The following is a 14,617-nucleotide window of genomic DNA, read 5'->3' as shown; positions in this document are numbered from 1 at the left end:
TAAGCCACTCCACACAATAGTGGAAAGGGCCATACTGCCTGACTTCCCTAATTGTCGAGCCTGTTCATATTTCAGAGCCAGCATGCTGGGGACTGGGCTGCTTTTTTTCTTTCCTTTCTTTCCCTTCTCTCGTCATGAACTTTTTTTCTTTCCTTTTCCTGTATTTCATCCTACATCCCGCACGCTGTCTCCCCCCTTTAATGCACACTTTTCTGCACTATTTTGTCCCCTTAATTTCTCCCCCCTCTCTCTGTCTCTCATAGTAGTAAGTGTTGGGTCTTAGCATATGACAGATTATCCCAAGTTTGCTTCAATTACCACAGAGGAGATGGGAACGGCACAGGAGAGGAGGAAAGGGAAAACTTTTGTGCGTACATTATATTTAAGAAGCGGAGGATAAAGTGCTATCTCCACCATGGTGGTTTCTCTGTTTGAGATCAACCGGCTGCTGGGAACGAAGTTCTGATGAATTACCTCATTTCACAGCGAGTGTGTGTGTGTGTGTTTTTTTTTTTTTGAAGGTCTGGTCCGAGAAGCAAAAATTGGGCAGAAGGAAGATTATTGCTGGTTCCTAAATTAGTCTGAAAGAAGTAGGAGCTTATTTCACCAGAAAATTTGTATGCAGTTTAAAGTTGCTGACTTTGTTGTTTTTATTTTACTTTTTTACACAGTGGTTCAACATAACTTAAATCTGTAGGAAATTAAACTTAAGTAGGGCTACACGGCCAATTTTTCCTGGTTAAATTGTGTAAAATCAGATTTTTTAAAAACCTTCTGTTAAAGCATCAAACCTAAAAACTCCCTCCTTTTCAACCTATGACTGTATAAAGATGTGTATTTTGATGCATAAATCTAGATAATCTTATAATGTCTTCATTTTCTGTTGTGTTTGAAAGATGACACCCAGTAGAATGGTAATTAGCCAAAAAAGCCCAATGGCTGCAACTCTATTATAAAGATGTGTAGCTTGTAGAATTGTCTAATAATGATATCTTTAATAGATATTTTAGTTTGTGAGGATAAAATATTTTTCACAAAGGTATGATGAAACATATTTATATTTATATTAAAGAAAACTTTTGTCATAAAAATATCTCAAATTATTTCTACTCATTTTGTACAAATAATCTGTCACTTTTTTATAGATTGCCACTTTCAATAACATCCTTAGTATTCTTAACTAGCTGACAACACTGTTTTGTAATCCTGCTTATTATTGTGTTTTCTATTGTAAATCTTCACAGAAGATCCTGTTTAGTGTTTGTCTATGAGTCGGTGTGTTTTAATATACCAGTATTCTGACAACTCTTACAAAATGTTCTTCATAACTATCATTTATGCACTAAGAAACCATCTGGTGTTCTTTTTCTGCTTTTTGAACACACCACACCTATATCTGCCACTCACGTTCTTCAGTGAAGTATTTGTTACTGAGGGAAGAAAGTTTGAGGTGTTCAAAATAATGTCAAGGGAAGCAACAAGACGTGAGTTCCTCCTAATATAGATAATGATCGTTAACTTCAGAAAGCATAAAAAAACAAACAAAAAAAACCTTTTAATCCTGTTAATCACAGTTCTGCCTAAAATTGGTCAAAGCCTTACAAAATCCAAGATCAAAAATTAGCCAAGAAACTCTCATATGTGCATGTCTAAAAAATTAATTAAAGGCCCTTCTTCATTGTTAGGTTGACAGGTCCTGGACCCGGTGCGGTCCTGGCTGGAGGACTGTTCGCTGTGTCCAGGCTCAGCTGGCAGTGGTCGATGGTGGCAGAAGTCTTCACCCTCAACAACCTTTTCGTCGGCGCTCTCTTCTTCTTGACGGCCAGCTTCCACTGTGCTGAAAACTCCTGGCAGAGGAGGATGGTAGTCCTATCAAACTCATCCTTACTAATCTGTCATCTTCCTTTTCTTTAGGTGTTAGACGTTAAACTGACATTGGTGAAATGTTGCGATTGTTTCTTTCAGATTGCGCATTGGGGCGCATTTTGCTGCGGCCTGGGGCTGTGCAATCAACACACTCTGGTCCTGTATGTGCTGATCATCATTCCCTGGGTCCTTTACCGACTCTTTACTCTAAAGGTAAAACTACTCTTACATACATACAGTAAACAAACAATATTTGTGAATACTTCAAAAATAGTATTAATTTTTCAATTTAAACAGGAGCTGTCTTTTTTGGGCCTTGTATCTCTGGGATTTTGTTTCATCGCTGGTTTTTTCCCGTACATCTACCTACCCATCTCATCCTACCTCAACAGCGCCCGCTGGAGCTGGGGGGACCAAACTACCGTTTCCGGTTTGCTGACTCATCTACTGAGGGCAGAGTATGGGACATTTAGTCTTGTACGTGCTGGTTTTTGGATCTGCACATCATGTTTTAAAAAAGAAACTTCTTGTTGTTGTTCTAGTATCTGGATATTTTTGCCCTTTATGGTTTTTACCTATACTTTTCTGTGTTTTATAGGCAAACACAGAGACCTCTGTGAGTCTGAGCTCAATGCTGCAGTGAGTTTATCAACGTTATCCTAATTATCAAGTATCTTAGTATGTAATTGATGTGCTTTTTACTTTTATTTCCAGCATGTTAATGTTTCTACTAAACAGTACTTACTACAAAATGGGAACCCTGTGTTCTCCTTGAATGTTCAATGTTCAAATTAGTTGACACTCTAGTGTACACACATCCACACTGATTTTGGAACAAATAAACTCTTAGAATACAGCCAAAGCTACAGTCAAGTGGTTTGGTTCAAACTCTGACCTTATTACAGTAGAGAATATGTTTACTTTATGTTGGTTTATCACATAAAATCCCAATAATATGTCACTTGTAATAGTAAAGTGACAAAAAGTGACACAGATCAATGCCAATGAAAGTTTTTACAAGTTATTTCAAGTTCATGTATAGATATTTTATAATCACAGTCATTGTAGAAAATTGTTATGCTTAAAATTCACATTTTGCATCGTTCTATATATACACATGGCTAAATGTTTATTAACATTTTTCTGGTTCATGTGCAGAGTCTGTGTGAATTTGACTTGTGTTTGTAAGATGGAGCAAAAGAGAAACTGTAAAAAGTGTTGGCTTTGATCTCAGACACACTGAGAGCACATTTAGTTTCTGAAGATGGAGGACGCAGCCACTCAATGCTTTATGGTTATGGTGGTTTACTCAGGTTTAACTGCAGACACGCCAATCTTCCGAGAGAGAGCCAAGAGTCCCTTCTTCCTTCGCCGCTCAGTCTGGCAGCTTTTGTTCTTCCTGTTCCACTCTCTCCCATCAAAGAGCTGAACCTGCTTACGGGGCCAAAAACGCTGTGTTCTGTTTCTCTTGCAGTTTGAACTGATCACTCAGCTCTGGTGGTGAACCGTGACAAGCTGTGATGACAAACACTGCAGCAGAGCTGGAGAAATTTTATTTTTTTTCCCCCTACCAATAAATATCCTCTTTTTGCTCTTCGCCACCGGTACAGTCTTCCCTCTGCTGCTATTTTTCTTCAACTGATGGGACATGAGAGGGTGTGTGGGGGGGTTGCATGTTCATCTTAGGACCCCCCCCATCACCAGACCCTACCCTCTGCCTGCCACCCACCCTTTCCCATCACCCCTGCTGCTTGATGGACATGCACACCTTCAATATGGGGGAAAGAGACGAACATGACAGGCATGTCGCTGCAGAGACGTAAACCCGCCGGAGACGTTGACACACACTCACACAGACACACTCACCACCACATCACACACAGCGTTCATTGGGAGATATAGAGACTCAATAAGCTGTCAAATAGAGATGGGTATTAAGGAAGAGGCAGGGAACTATCTCTCTGCACTGAGCAAGCGCTTTGTGAATGACAGGAGCTGTGAGGAGAGGACAGGGTTGCCGGGGACGGATGACACAGTCATTCGTATCTGTCAATCCGATTGAAAGAGGAAGCACACAGTCCAGGGAGTTTGTTTTCACACGGTTTGATAATTGCTGTCCTTGACTTTAGTATCATGAAGGGTAATTGAGCTTGTCTTTGGTGTCCATCATATGCTACATATCCGTATGTGTGTGTTCTGTGTGTGCAGGGCCCAGCTGGACCACTGCCTGGCGGATCTCTCTCCTCCTGTTTTGGTTCTGGCAGGAATAGGCCTTCTCTTCTCCTTGTGGGACAGGTAGAATGAGCAAAATGGCAGCACACAACACACAACGCTCAGCAGCCACTTCTCAATGAAAAAAAATATAATCCCCTGCAGTGAAAGATGGCTAACAAAACCACTGACAAAACGCTGATCCTGAAAAAGGAGAACACAAAACGGGGCTGAGGCACCTCGCTGTCAGGCTGTCACGACGCTCCTCATTCAGATTGAGAGGGGTTGATATTTATTTAGGATTTTCAAATGTGTCTGTGTGGCAGTAAGTCACTGTGTGTGTGGGGGCGTGGGGTGTGTGTGTGTGTGTGTGTGTGTGTATGTGTGGGTCGTTGGGATCCAGTAATTTATTACAGTGGTGGCTTTGCTAGGGTCTGTGGGGTGGTACTGATAAAAGCCTAGTGCTGCCCTGGAGCTCTGCAGGGTACCAGCCGTTCTCAGCTTCCCCCTGAGGTGCACTTTAATAAATCACACACACACAAACTCATGAAGAAGACCAAGGTCAACCTTCGGAGTGCCAAAGGGGAAGCATTGCAAATTTTAGTTTGTACTGTGTTACGCACCAAAAGTCGTTTTGCAAATAGTTGTTTTTTTTAACTCTGTATAGATATAAGGAAATTATGATTAAAGATTATGATTAAGTATTATGTATTCTCCTGGATCATAGTACCATTTTATAGCACAGTCAAGTAACTATGTTTCCTTCAGTTGTTATAAAATGCTATACAGTATGCATAAAATATGACTTAAAAGAAATTTGATTTTGTAATTTAATGCCTTAAAACCCCCTGCTCTTCCAGGAGCGTTACACTGAGACGTAGCTCATATAATTTGCAGATGCACAGTTCTTGGCAGGTATTTGCTAATTGCTGCTGGCTAGTCTCAAGGATCTGAGTGGGGATGTGGTGGGAGAGAACTGCTCTCTGAGGTGGAAGCTTCGAAACTGCACCTCTGAGGAGGAGCTGTGTCTCAAAGGCGGTGCAAGGTCCGCTCAGGTGTTTGGCACAGCTGAATGGTTGCCATAGGAGATTAAAGGATTTCTCAAACAGACATGAGAGAATCAAGGCAACTCTCCAAGTATGTTTTTGATGAGGGAATAGCATTATAACATGGTGCAAAGCTCAAAAAAGTCAATTTTGCATAATACTGCCCCTTTAAAAGTAGTTTCATGTATAAAACACCATCAACATCTAGTTACTGGGGAGCGTGGTCTTACTGAGAAGATTCTTTTCAGGTTCAGATAATGACTTGTTTTTGCCATGAGAGCAACATGTGTGTTTTTTTTTTTTTAGTAATCTAAGTATATTTTACAGCTTTGTGATTCAGAGGCTGGCAGCAGCTCTTTATGACTCATTAGGAAATCAATCATGCAACTCTCAGGTTGCAAGTAGCTTGTTAGTACTAATAGTCATTCAACATATTTTCAAAAATATTTTTGTTTTTAATGAAGAAATATTATGATAGATAAACATGATATTGAATAGTATATTCAGTAGTTCAGCGGATTTCACTAAGATGAGCAACAAGTTGTGGATAACTGTGAAGTGGAAGTAAAAAATATGCATTATTTTTACCTATTATTATTGTTTTTTTGTTTTTTTTTTTACAAACAAACCTCGGCTCCATTCACAAGATTTTTGCAACCTTTAAGAGGTTTTATTTTCTTTCGTCTTTTTAAATTGATGTGTCTGTTATGTTCTTTGGTTTTTAAAATGCTGTTTGTTCAAAATTGTTTTTAACAAACCTCTCAGTTCTGTTTACTTATGAAATCAATTGGATTTTATTCAGAAATGTAACAAAAAAACATCTTTTCAGATTTTCATTTTTAAATACTTTTAAACCATTATTTAAACCACAATCATTGTTACTCCATGTCAAAATGATGCATGTTTTGTGTTGGCTTGTCTGATAAAATCAGAGTAGAATACATTCAGGCTGCTGGTCATATTAAGGCAGAATGAGGGGGAAACGAAATAGTTTTGCATTATAGCTGAATATTGATTGATTGGAAATAAAAGCAGATGATATACTTGACTCTATGATTTGTGTTGTTTCCTGTTTAGGACCTGCTGCTCAGTTTCCTGGCTGTTGACTGCAATGCTGCTTGTCTACTCTCTGTTTTTTGCATGGAGAGCTAACCTGGACATTAGCAGACCGTTACTGCTTGGAGTGGTATGCAACAACACGTCTCTCTTCAACATCCAATTTGAAAGATATCAGCTGCCTAAAGTGTTTCGCTGCAGCACTATAAATAAATGTAATGTTATTGTTATGAGTAGATTTGATGCATATTTTACGTGTGTGTTTGACTTCCTGCAGGTGGAGCGTTTTTGGCTCCAGAGCGATGCTGCAGTTTGTGTTCTGGCCGGCCTCGGTTTGAGCCATGCTCACAGTAAGATGGAGAGGTGGCTGGGACACGGGGGGCTGTGGAAGACCATCGGCTGGGTCTTCGTTTTAGCTCTGCTGGGACAAATGGGACGCACCAACCACAGGTGAACATTTACCATTGACTTATGAGACAAACAAACATGTACCAGTGCCATCTTCTAATGATAAAGCAGGGTAATATTTATTTTATTGGATGTGAAATAACAGACTTTAATCCTGATAAAACATTAAGCGATTAAATTTGTTGCCTTTTAGTTAAAGAGGACAAGAATAAAATTAAGTCAGCATTCGAAGCTTCCTTTCAGAGTTTGCTGTTTGGCATCATTTCTGTCCTGTAGATTCGTTGTTAAACTCTCCTATTTTGTTGGGACTCAAACTCCAGTTCAGCTTTGTAACATTCAAGTTTGCAGACAATTACAGAACCAATTTTACAACAGCTAAGATTCTGATCACAGTGGACATAATTATTATAGCTGCATTGTATTGCACTTCCACAGGCTATTAGTAATTCCAAGCTGTAATTGTGTTTTAGCGGCAAGCTTTTTTAATTCTGCACAATCTTTGAGCATTTATCTGTCAGTTAAACAGTGCTCCTGCTGCAGAAGTTACTCTGGAACCAAACAAATACATCGCCTTGAAAAAGGGTTTATTTCCCCATAATTCTTTCAGTTTTAATCAAGTTGTAACAACTAACTTTCTAAATAAATATATTTTACTGAGATTTCATGTGCTAGATCAACACAAACTAGAGCATCATTGAGAAGTGGAGGTAAAGTCACTTAAAAAGGGGGTTAAAAACATTTTTATTCAGCCTGCTTCAGTGAAATACACCTAAGTAAAATCTAGTATAAGATGAAATTAAAAAGAAAATAAAAAACATGATATTTATCGATGTGCTCCATCATTCCGGACTGAGGCTGATCATAAAAAAGAATAATCTAGATGTGCAGAGCCAATAGAAACTTACCCTGAAAGACTTGTAGCTCTAATTGCAGCTAAAATGGCAAATCTGTAAAATGTGAAAAACTTCAAAGTTTTAGCCTTCTGCTTTTTAAAGTTCAGACAGAATAAAAACTCCCTTTTTACTTCTGTCTAAAATCCCTACCCAGGTGCATGTTTTTCCTGAGTCAACCTGATTTGTTTCTCCTGCACTTCATCCCACAGGTCTGAACTCTACATGTCAGGTTTTCCCTCTGTGGCTGTTGGTAAGGCTAAAGAGAGACTCGGTTAGCATGCAGATTCCACTCGCAGGGCTCAGTCTGAGATGTTAGCTGTCCGAGAAGGCAGATTACACCAGCGTAGCTCCGCAGCATGCCAGACAGCCATCACTGAGCAGCTTTGATCAAGCAGGAGAGCATGGCCTGTGCTGTCAAACCGATCACACCTGTCTCTCTACAATTAGATAGGCAGTCAGAGTGCTGTTTGAAGGAAAAGGGTGGAGGGGAAAAACCAACGACTTCCCCTTAGAGCACCCAGAAAGTATACATGCAAACATGTACACATCTGTATATATAACACAGATCTCTGAGGCTGCACTTGTTTGTGAATTGAATGCATGATAATTATTTCAGGGAGTGTGACCAGAGCAGGAACGATGTGGTGGAGCGGTTCGGCAGGGAGCTGCTGGCCTCCTTCCCAAAAGACTCACTCATCCTGACCAGAGGAGACCTGCCAGGAAACTCTCTGCGCTACCTGCACTACTGCCAGGACATCCGGCCTGATATCCGCCTGGTCGACCAGGAGGTCAGGACCTCCATGTCTGCTGCCTCTATTAACTATCCAACTGTTCTCCTTACGGTTCTGATAACAGTATAAATCAAAAAGTCAGTGCAGATCATTTTAAATTATTTATGCATTAATTTCAGTTACACAAACCAAATAGATTTTAAGTTTTCTCAGAAGTATGTAAATAAGGACTGTTTCTTATTTAATAGTACATATGCAAGAGAGGATTTTATGAAATTTTGTATGATGAATGTATAGCAGCACAAAAATGTAATTTTTTAAAATAATTTTTTTTTTAAATTAATTTATTATTATTATTAATTGTTTTTACTTTTTTCAAGTAAATTTATTTTTTTACTTGTTTCAAGTAAAAATTATTTTTGGTTGCTAAAATGTCTTCCTAGACATGAGCATAGATTTAAATGTGCCTGTTTAAACATCCATACAGATTTTACTAACATTTTTGATAACCATAAAGAAATTGAGATGCATCTATTAACTGGCTATTAATCAAAAAATATATCTTTTTTGAAAAACTCTGATGCTTGAATTGATGGTCAGTCAATAAATATCCAATCTTTGTCCTGATCAGTGAACAACATGGTTACTAGGTCGCACTGAGGAAAAACACTTTTCACTGTAATTATTGAACAAAGCAGGTTAAATGAAGTCATAGGAAGTACAGCAGATCTAAGAAGCTTCTAAAGGAATGGATGTGTTGATTAGTTATTCAGGATACTACAACTGAAAACAGGAAGCTAATCATATTTCAGCCAAGTTACTCTGTTTCATCTTTTTAAAGAGTCAAAGTGTGTCTGTGGTGGAACATGCTGAATTAGGAAATGCTGGCAGTCTTTTGGAAACCTCTCTGTTGAGTTAAGGGTTCACTAAATACAAGGAAAATAGGCAGGGATTGCTGATAGCAACTGCTCAATAGAAAGCTCTAATCATGTTGTATGTGTTTTGAAATATAACTAAAATCCTTATTACGGTAATTTGGTTTTATTTATATTGAGAGATCTCTTCAATTGTCACCTGGAGGACTTTTCTGAATTTGCAGACTTTCTGTACTTTCAGTGGTGGAGAGAGACAGACAGACAGACATGCAATTTTGGGAAGCTTTGATTGAGAAATCATTACATTAAAATTTATTGTTCTGATAATTAAATTTTCTAATTACCCAGAAAGTATCGAACAAGTATATTTGATGTTATTTATAGTGGAAATCATCCACAAAATCTCTTGATTGGTGCATCTCTATAAGTAAACAACACTTTGGTAATCCTTTTCTTTTGTTGCTACTTAATCAAAGGTTTTCACGAAGATTTGTTGATCTTTCTTGTTGCTAGATGATGACATATTCTTGGTATGTGACCAAGCTGGGGGAGCATCTTCCTGGGGTACGTTTTCCTGGCCGAAGGTGGGACCCGGTCCAATCTGAAGAAAAGGACACCTTTAGTCTCGAGCGGTTCCTGTCCCACAACACACAGTGAGTCTCTGAGAGAATAGGGAAGAGCTGAAAAGCTAAATAGCGAGATGTTAAATTGAGCGCCTGAACTGGGAGGGTAACAATGGTCTGAATGAACAAGTGGGTGATCTAACAAGGGAGAGATCAGTGGGGACGGTCCACTCAGCCATGAGTGCAGGGAGAAGATAAGCCCACAGAACTGTTAAGGCTGGAAAAGAGTTTGATGAATTACAAAAGTCAACTAATCAACTGGCTTTGGTTAAAGGCTCTCTGCTGGACTCAATGCTGCTCCCTGTTCTTATGTCTCCTCCCCCAGGAGGATCTAAACCCCTAAAACTGCTTTGTGCCTGGTTAATACCAAGCCCACCAGGGGGCAGTGTTTGCCAGGCCAACAATATTCTCCCTCTGTGGGGTAATACTGACCTCTGGGATTAACCCCCAGGGTTGGTGAGCAGCACAGGGATAAAGTGAGGCCACAAGGTGCTGGGATGTGAAGAAATGCTTGCATGTATATTGTCTCTCAACATAAGTCACCTGTTTTTCCTCAATCCCTCCTCACCGTTATAGGAGGGATGTGTTTGCCTGCATCGGCCTGACTGATGGAGATCCCAGCTGGGAACGTAGCTTCTCTCGTTGGCCTTTGGGTGTGTGTGACTACCTGGTTCCGCTTCAGAGGCAGTTTCACCCAGAACGCTGGGCCGAGCGCACCCGCCGCCTCTATAACTGGAGTGAGCCACACAACAGGTGACCACTAACAACAGAAAACCATGTTTATAACCACAAAGCTTGTTCTAATGGTACCCCAGTTTCACTGCATCACCGTATTTACACAAAAAAGTCAGACATACTTGTATGACATGATCTAATTGCTTTTATTTGAAACAAAAAGCAATAGCTATCTCCACTGCTGCTAAATTAATTTAACATGAATATTAGTTACAGCAAAGTTATCTGCTACTCTGTTACTCTCAAACTAAAGCAAAAATACCTGCCTGATTCCATCTCAATAAATCTGATCATCAACAAATGATATTACTTATTATTTATTATTTATTCAGTAAATAAGTTTAAAAAAGTGAAACCCATGCATAGAAACATTACACAAAGAGTCATATATTTTAAGCATTTATTTCTATAACATTTGATGGCTTACAGCTTTTGAAAACCCCAAATTCTCAGAAAACAAAATTTCTCAGGAGCTTATAATATTATAAAGCCAGTAAAAAACATCTATTTTATGGCATAAATGTCATAGCACGTCTTACCCCATAACTGGAAATACTGCTGGCCATTGTCAAGCATTCACCACCGTCCTCCAGAAGCCTCTAAAAGTCATTGCTAAGGAAGCAGTCTGTTCACAAACTGCTATATCCAAGCAATTAGTGGAAAGTTGAGTGGAAGGAAAAAGTGTGCTTTAATAAAAGGGTATCTGCACCCTTGAGAGGATTGTGAAATAAACCCAATATAAGTGTTGGGGAAGTTTCACAAAGTCTAAGACCATCACACACAGACGTATCGGAGACTAAAGCTACATAATCCGTACCTGCTTTAGTGACCATAACATCGCTGTGATTGATAGAACAGGAAACTGACCTGACCCAAACCAAGCAGTGAATCTGTGGAAGATGAGAGACACCAGAACCCAACAATGGAGAGGACCTGGAGGTCGTAGGCCACAGATGCAATAATTCATGTAAAAGAAGCTCCAACCACATTCTAAACGTATTGGCTGTATAGTTTTCAATGATCCAAGATTTCTGTATTAAAATATTTTTATTGGTTATTTTCTGAGACATTTAATTTTAGGTTTCCATTAGTTGGAAGTCATAATATTATAAATGAATAGAAATGACTGCTTAAAATATGTCAATCTGTCTAATCAATCCATAACATGTTGAATTTGGTAAAAATAATGAAACCCTCTTTCAGCCATCTGATCAGTAGTACACAGCAACAGGAGGGGGAGGGTAACACTGAATCACTCAATTCCTCATTTCCACTAAGTGGTACGGCACAGATAGGTGTGGCTTGATTCATTTTTTATTTAGGAGAGCGAGTCCAGCTGGTGGTGGACTGGGCAGGCGGTGTTTAACCCAAACGCCTCCACCCGAACCGTACCACACTGTTGTCCCACAGACCCAGGAATGCTGCATTACAGGTCAGTTTTACAATGGACACGGACAAAATACGTACCGAACAGCACCGACCTGTGCTGTACCACTCAGTGGAAACGAGGCATGTGTTTGAAAACTGGCAGGAATGGCAAAATGAAAAGTTTTTCAGTTTTGAAATCTTTTTATGCCATAAAGCCACTCAGTACCTGTGTCAGAGATGCTTAGGGGCTTAAATATTAACAAAGTGTAGTTTTTGCAGGGCTGCTGCTGACAAAAAAAAGACAAATCTTTAGAAATAAATCCGCTTGCTACTTTTTCTCTCTGTGGTCTCCCTTCTTCAGACTCATGCAGGGTTTCCTCACATTGACTTCGTTCGGCGCTCTCCATGCTGCGATCCTCCTCTTTGTGAATGCAACCAGTGCAAGACATTAGGCCCTCAGCCATTTGAAATGAGACTGAAGATGAAAAATAATGAGTTCCTTATTGCATTTTGTCAATAACTGTGTCAAAACTGGAATTAGTCAAAGCTCCATATTCTGTTGCTGTTGCCAGCAGCCCTTCTTTCACTCACATATCCACGGCTGAATACTGTGACATTATTTCCCGCGCCCTCACGACAAGCGTGTCCGCAGATGCCCACAAGCCAAATATTAGCCGAGAGACCTTGCTGCTAAAATATTCTTTTGAAAAAGAGGTCAAGCGTCTGCACACGGGAAAGCGAAGAAAGATGTGGTTTAACCCCATGTCTAATGTGTTAGCTGGTATTGTTGCTCAGTCATTTCATGTTGATGCATTCTTAAAACCTGCAACATTATCATTTATCGCTACAGGAATTGTGCATAAACTTTTGCCTGGAGCTGTTTTAAATAAACTATATCTGCTTGACTTTGAACAGTTTTCCTCCTGCGTCCTGGGAGCGCGTTGCTAACGAGGAGATGTGGCAAGCGAGGTATGTTTAAACATTTCACACAATATATGGACGTCTCAGTATAGTGCAAATAAAAAGCTGCGTCACGATGCATGCTATGTCCCGACGACATCTCCATAAACCAGTCTTGTGCGGTAGAGCATCTACATGTACATTCTGTTCGGTGGCTGCATCTACATAAATCACTCCATCGTAGTGGTGCGTTTGAGAGCGTGGATCTGCATGACTCATCCATCCAGCACTTAGCCCTGAGCCGCCGTGCTTTGTTTCAGGATGAAGACGGCTTTCTTTCTGTTTGACCTGGCAGAGAGGACGCAGGGAGAGGGGAAAGCGCGTCTCTTTGAGCTGTCTTACACTGTGAGTCTGACCTTATTCAGGGTGCCTGAGATCCTTGAAAATGCTTGAATTTCATTTAGGTGCTTTCAAGGTTTGGACAGTTTTGTAATGAAGTGCAGCCTAATGTTTGATTAAAACCCTAAATTTAGAAAACATTACTTTCAATTGAAACCAAATATTTTCATACATCTAATAAAAATACTTTTTTTTTGCACTGTTTGAAGTTGGATCAAACTAAACTTTTCTTGTTTTAGCTTATTTAGTTACCAAAATTATTTCTATTTACCAAACAACAAAAAAACGTTATTTTTGAATATTTAATAGAGAGTTACAGATCTGTGTAATTGAAATAAAGGTTAACTTATATTTTATACCTTAAAGACAATTATTGAAATTTGTGTTTTGCTCTTGGACCAGTCAGGTGTAAAGGTGTATACATCAAATTTAGTTACATTTTAATTTACCTTATCCTTGCTGCAGAATACCATCACAAAGCATTACTTGTCACAGTAATAAATGAAATATAGTAGTCTTTCTTTTAGCTCATTTGTGTTATTTTAATCTTCAAAGTGTGGTGCTGGAAATGTTTGAGAACTTACCTTGAAAGTGCTTGAATTTTACTGTGTACAAACTCTGCTTATTAAACATGCGTCTAATGCGTCACTAGTTTCACACACCTCTTTGTTGTTTGCAGCTGTATAAAGAAATTGTTGAGGCCCAATCAGATTACCCTCCAAACTGGGACAAGAACCTGGCTCTGGCATGTGAGAGGCTGCTCCGCTCAGCCCAACGGGGCTCCAGTCCAGACCACCTGCTGACCTGCAGCGTTCAACACTTTAGTCTCTACCTGGAGAAAGAGCCCACCGATCCCCAGGCGGCGGTCATACGCTCAGCCGTTTCCCACCTGCTCAAGGAGAGAGACAGACTGCGCCAGAGCCGGAAACAAACTCTATGATGGAGTCCTGGAAAACCCTCATGGAGCTGAGATGCCAAGAGCTTGCTCCAAACTTGATGAAAGTGCACTGCTGTGGGAATTATCATGTATTTTTACATTAAATGTTTAATTTTGTGACTTTATGTTGAGTTTTTCAAATTTGTTCTTTAGCAAAAATAAAAGAAGAATAAACAAGGTTTAGTGTTATTTGCATAATTATCAAAGTTGATGCAAGCCTTGCAAAACCATTCATATCTCATGTTTTCACATTGCAACCACAAACTAGATATTTTATTGAAATGTGGCAGATAAACAAAGTGTTGCAAAATTGTGAATTAGAAGATAAATGATAACATGGTTTTCAAAATCTCTTAGGAATTATCTGAAAATGTGTTGTGCATTTGTACTCAGTTACCTCCATCTAGTCTGACAACTCCCTGTCCTTGCTGAAGAAAAGTATCCTCATAGCATGACACTGCCACTACCTTGTTTCACCACAAATACAGAAGGTTCAGTGTCACATGCATTGTTAGTTTTAGATGTGAATGAGAGTTAATCATATAGCAACCACATTTCACATACATTCA

At 39.4% G+C, this 14,617-nt stretch overlaps 1 protein-coding gene across 6 annotated transcripts in view; it reads left to right on the top strand.

Annotated features, from left to right (window-relative positions):
* The window catches only part of tmem260 (transmembrane protein 260), a 30,959-nt gene extending 16,786 nt beyond the window's left edge, over nucleotides 1-14,173 (top strand). For 4 of the 6 annotated variants that reach the window (XM_028001112.1, XM_028001116.1, XM_028001117.1 and 1 more), the window contains 13 exons: nucleotides 1,686-1,863; nucleotides 1,966-2,079; nucleotides 2,164-2,343; nucleotides 2,465-2,505; nucleotides 4,075-4,161; nucleotides 6,201-6,309; nucleotides 6,457-6,629; nucleotides 8,097-8,268; nucleotides 9,600-9,739; nucleotides 10,286-10,462; nucleotides 12,728-12,781; nucleotides 13,033-13,117; nucleotides 13,791-14,173. In XM_028001112.1, the coding sequence (XP_027856913.1) occupies nucleotides 1,686-1,863; nucleotides 1,966-2,079; nucleotides 2,164-2,343; nucleotides 2,465-2,505; nucleotides 4,075-4,161; nucleotides 6,201-6,309; nucleotides 6,457-6,629; nucleotides 8,097-8,268; nucleotides 9,600-9,739; nucleotides 10,286-10,462; nucleotides 12,728-12,781; nucleotides 13,033-13,117; nucleotides 13,791-14,051 (1,771 nt within the window). In that variant the 3' untranslated portion in view covers nucleotides 14,052-14,173. Of the gene's footprint in view, nucleotides 1-1,685; nucleotides 1,864-1,965; nucleotides 2,080-2,163; nucleotides 2,344-2,464; nucleotides 2,506-4,074; nucleotides 4,162-6,200; nucleotides 6,310-6,456; nucleotides 6,630-8,096; nucleotides 8,269-9,599; nucleotides 9,740-10,285; nucleotides 10,463-11,766; nucleotides 11,877-12,727; nucleotides 12,782-13,032; nucleotides 13,118-13,790 lie in introns of all 6 variants that reach the window. The other 2 variants (XR_003593395.1, XM_028001114.1) reach the window with 2 other exon arrangements.
* The last annotated feature ends 444 nt before the right edge of the window (nucleotides 14,174-14,617 follow it).

This window comes from Xiphophorus couchianus, chromosome 19 (assembly GCF_001444195.1).
Source record: "Xiphophorus couchianus chromosome 19, X_couchianus-1.0, whole genome shotgun sequence".
Taxonomy (NCBI): Eukaryota; Metazoa; Chordata; class Actinopteri; order Cyprinodontiformes; family Poeciliidae; genus Xiphophorus; species Xiphophorus couchianus.
The sequence above is the reverse complement of the archived record's forward strand: the minus strand, read 5'-3'. Positions and strand labels throughout refer to the sequence as shown.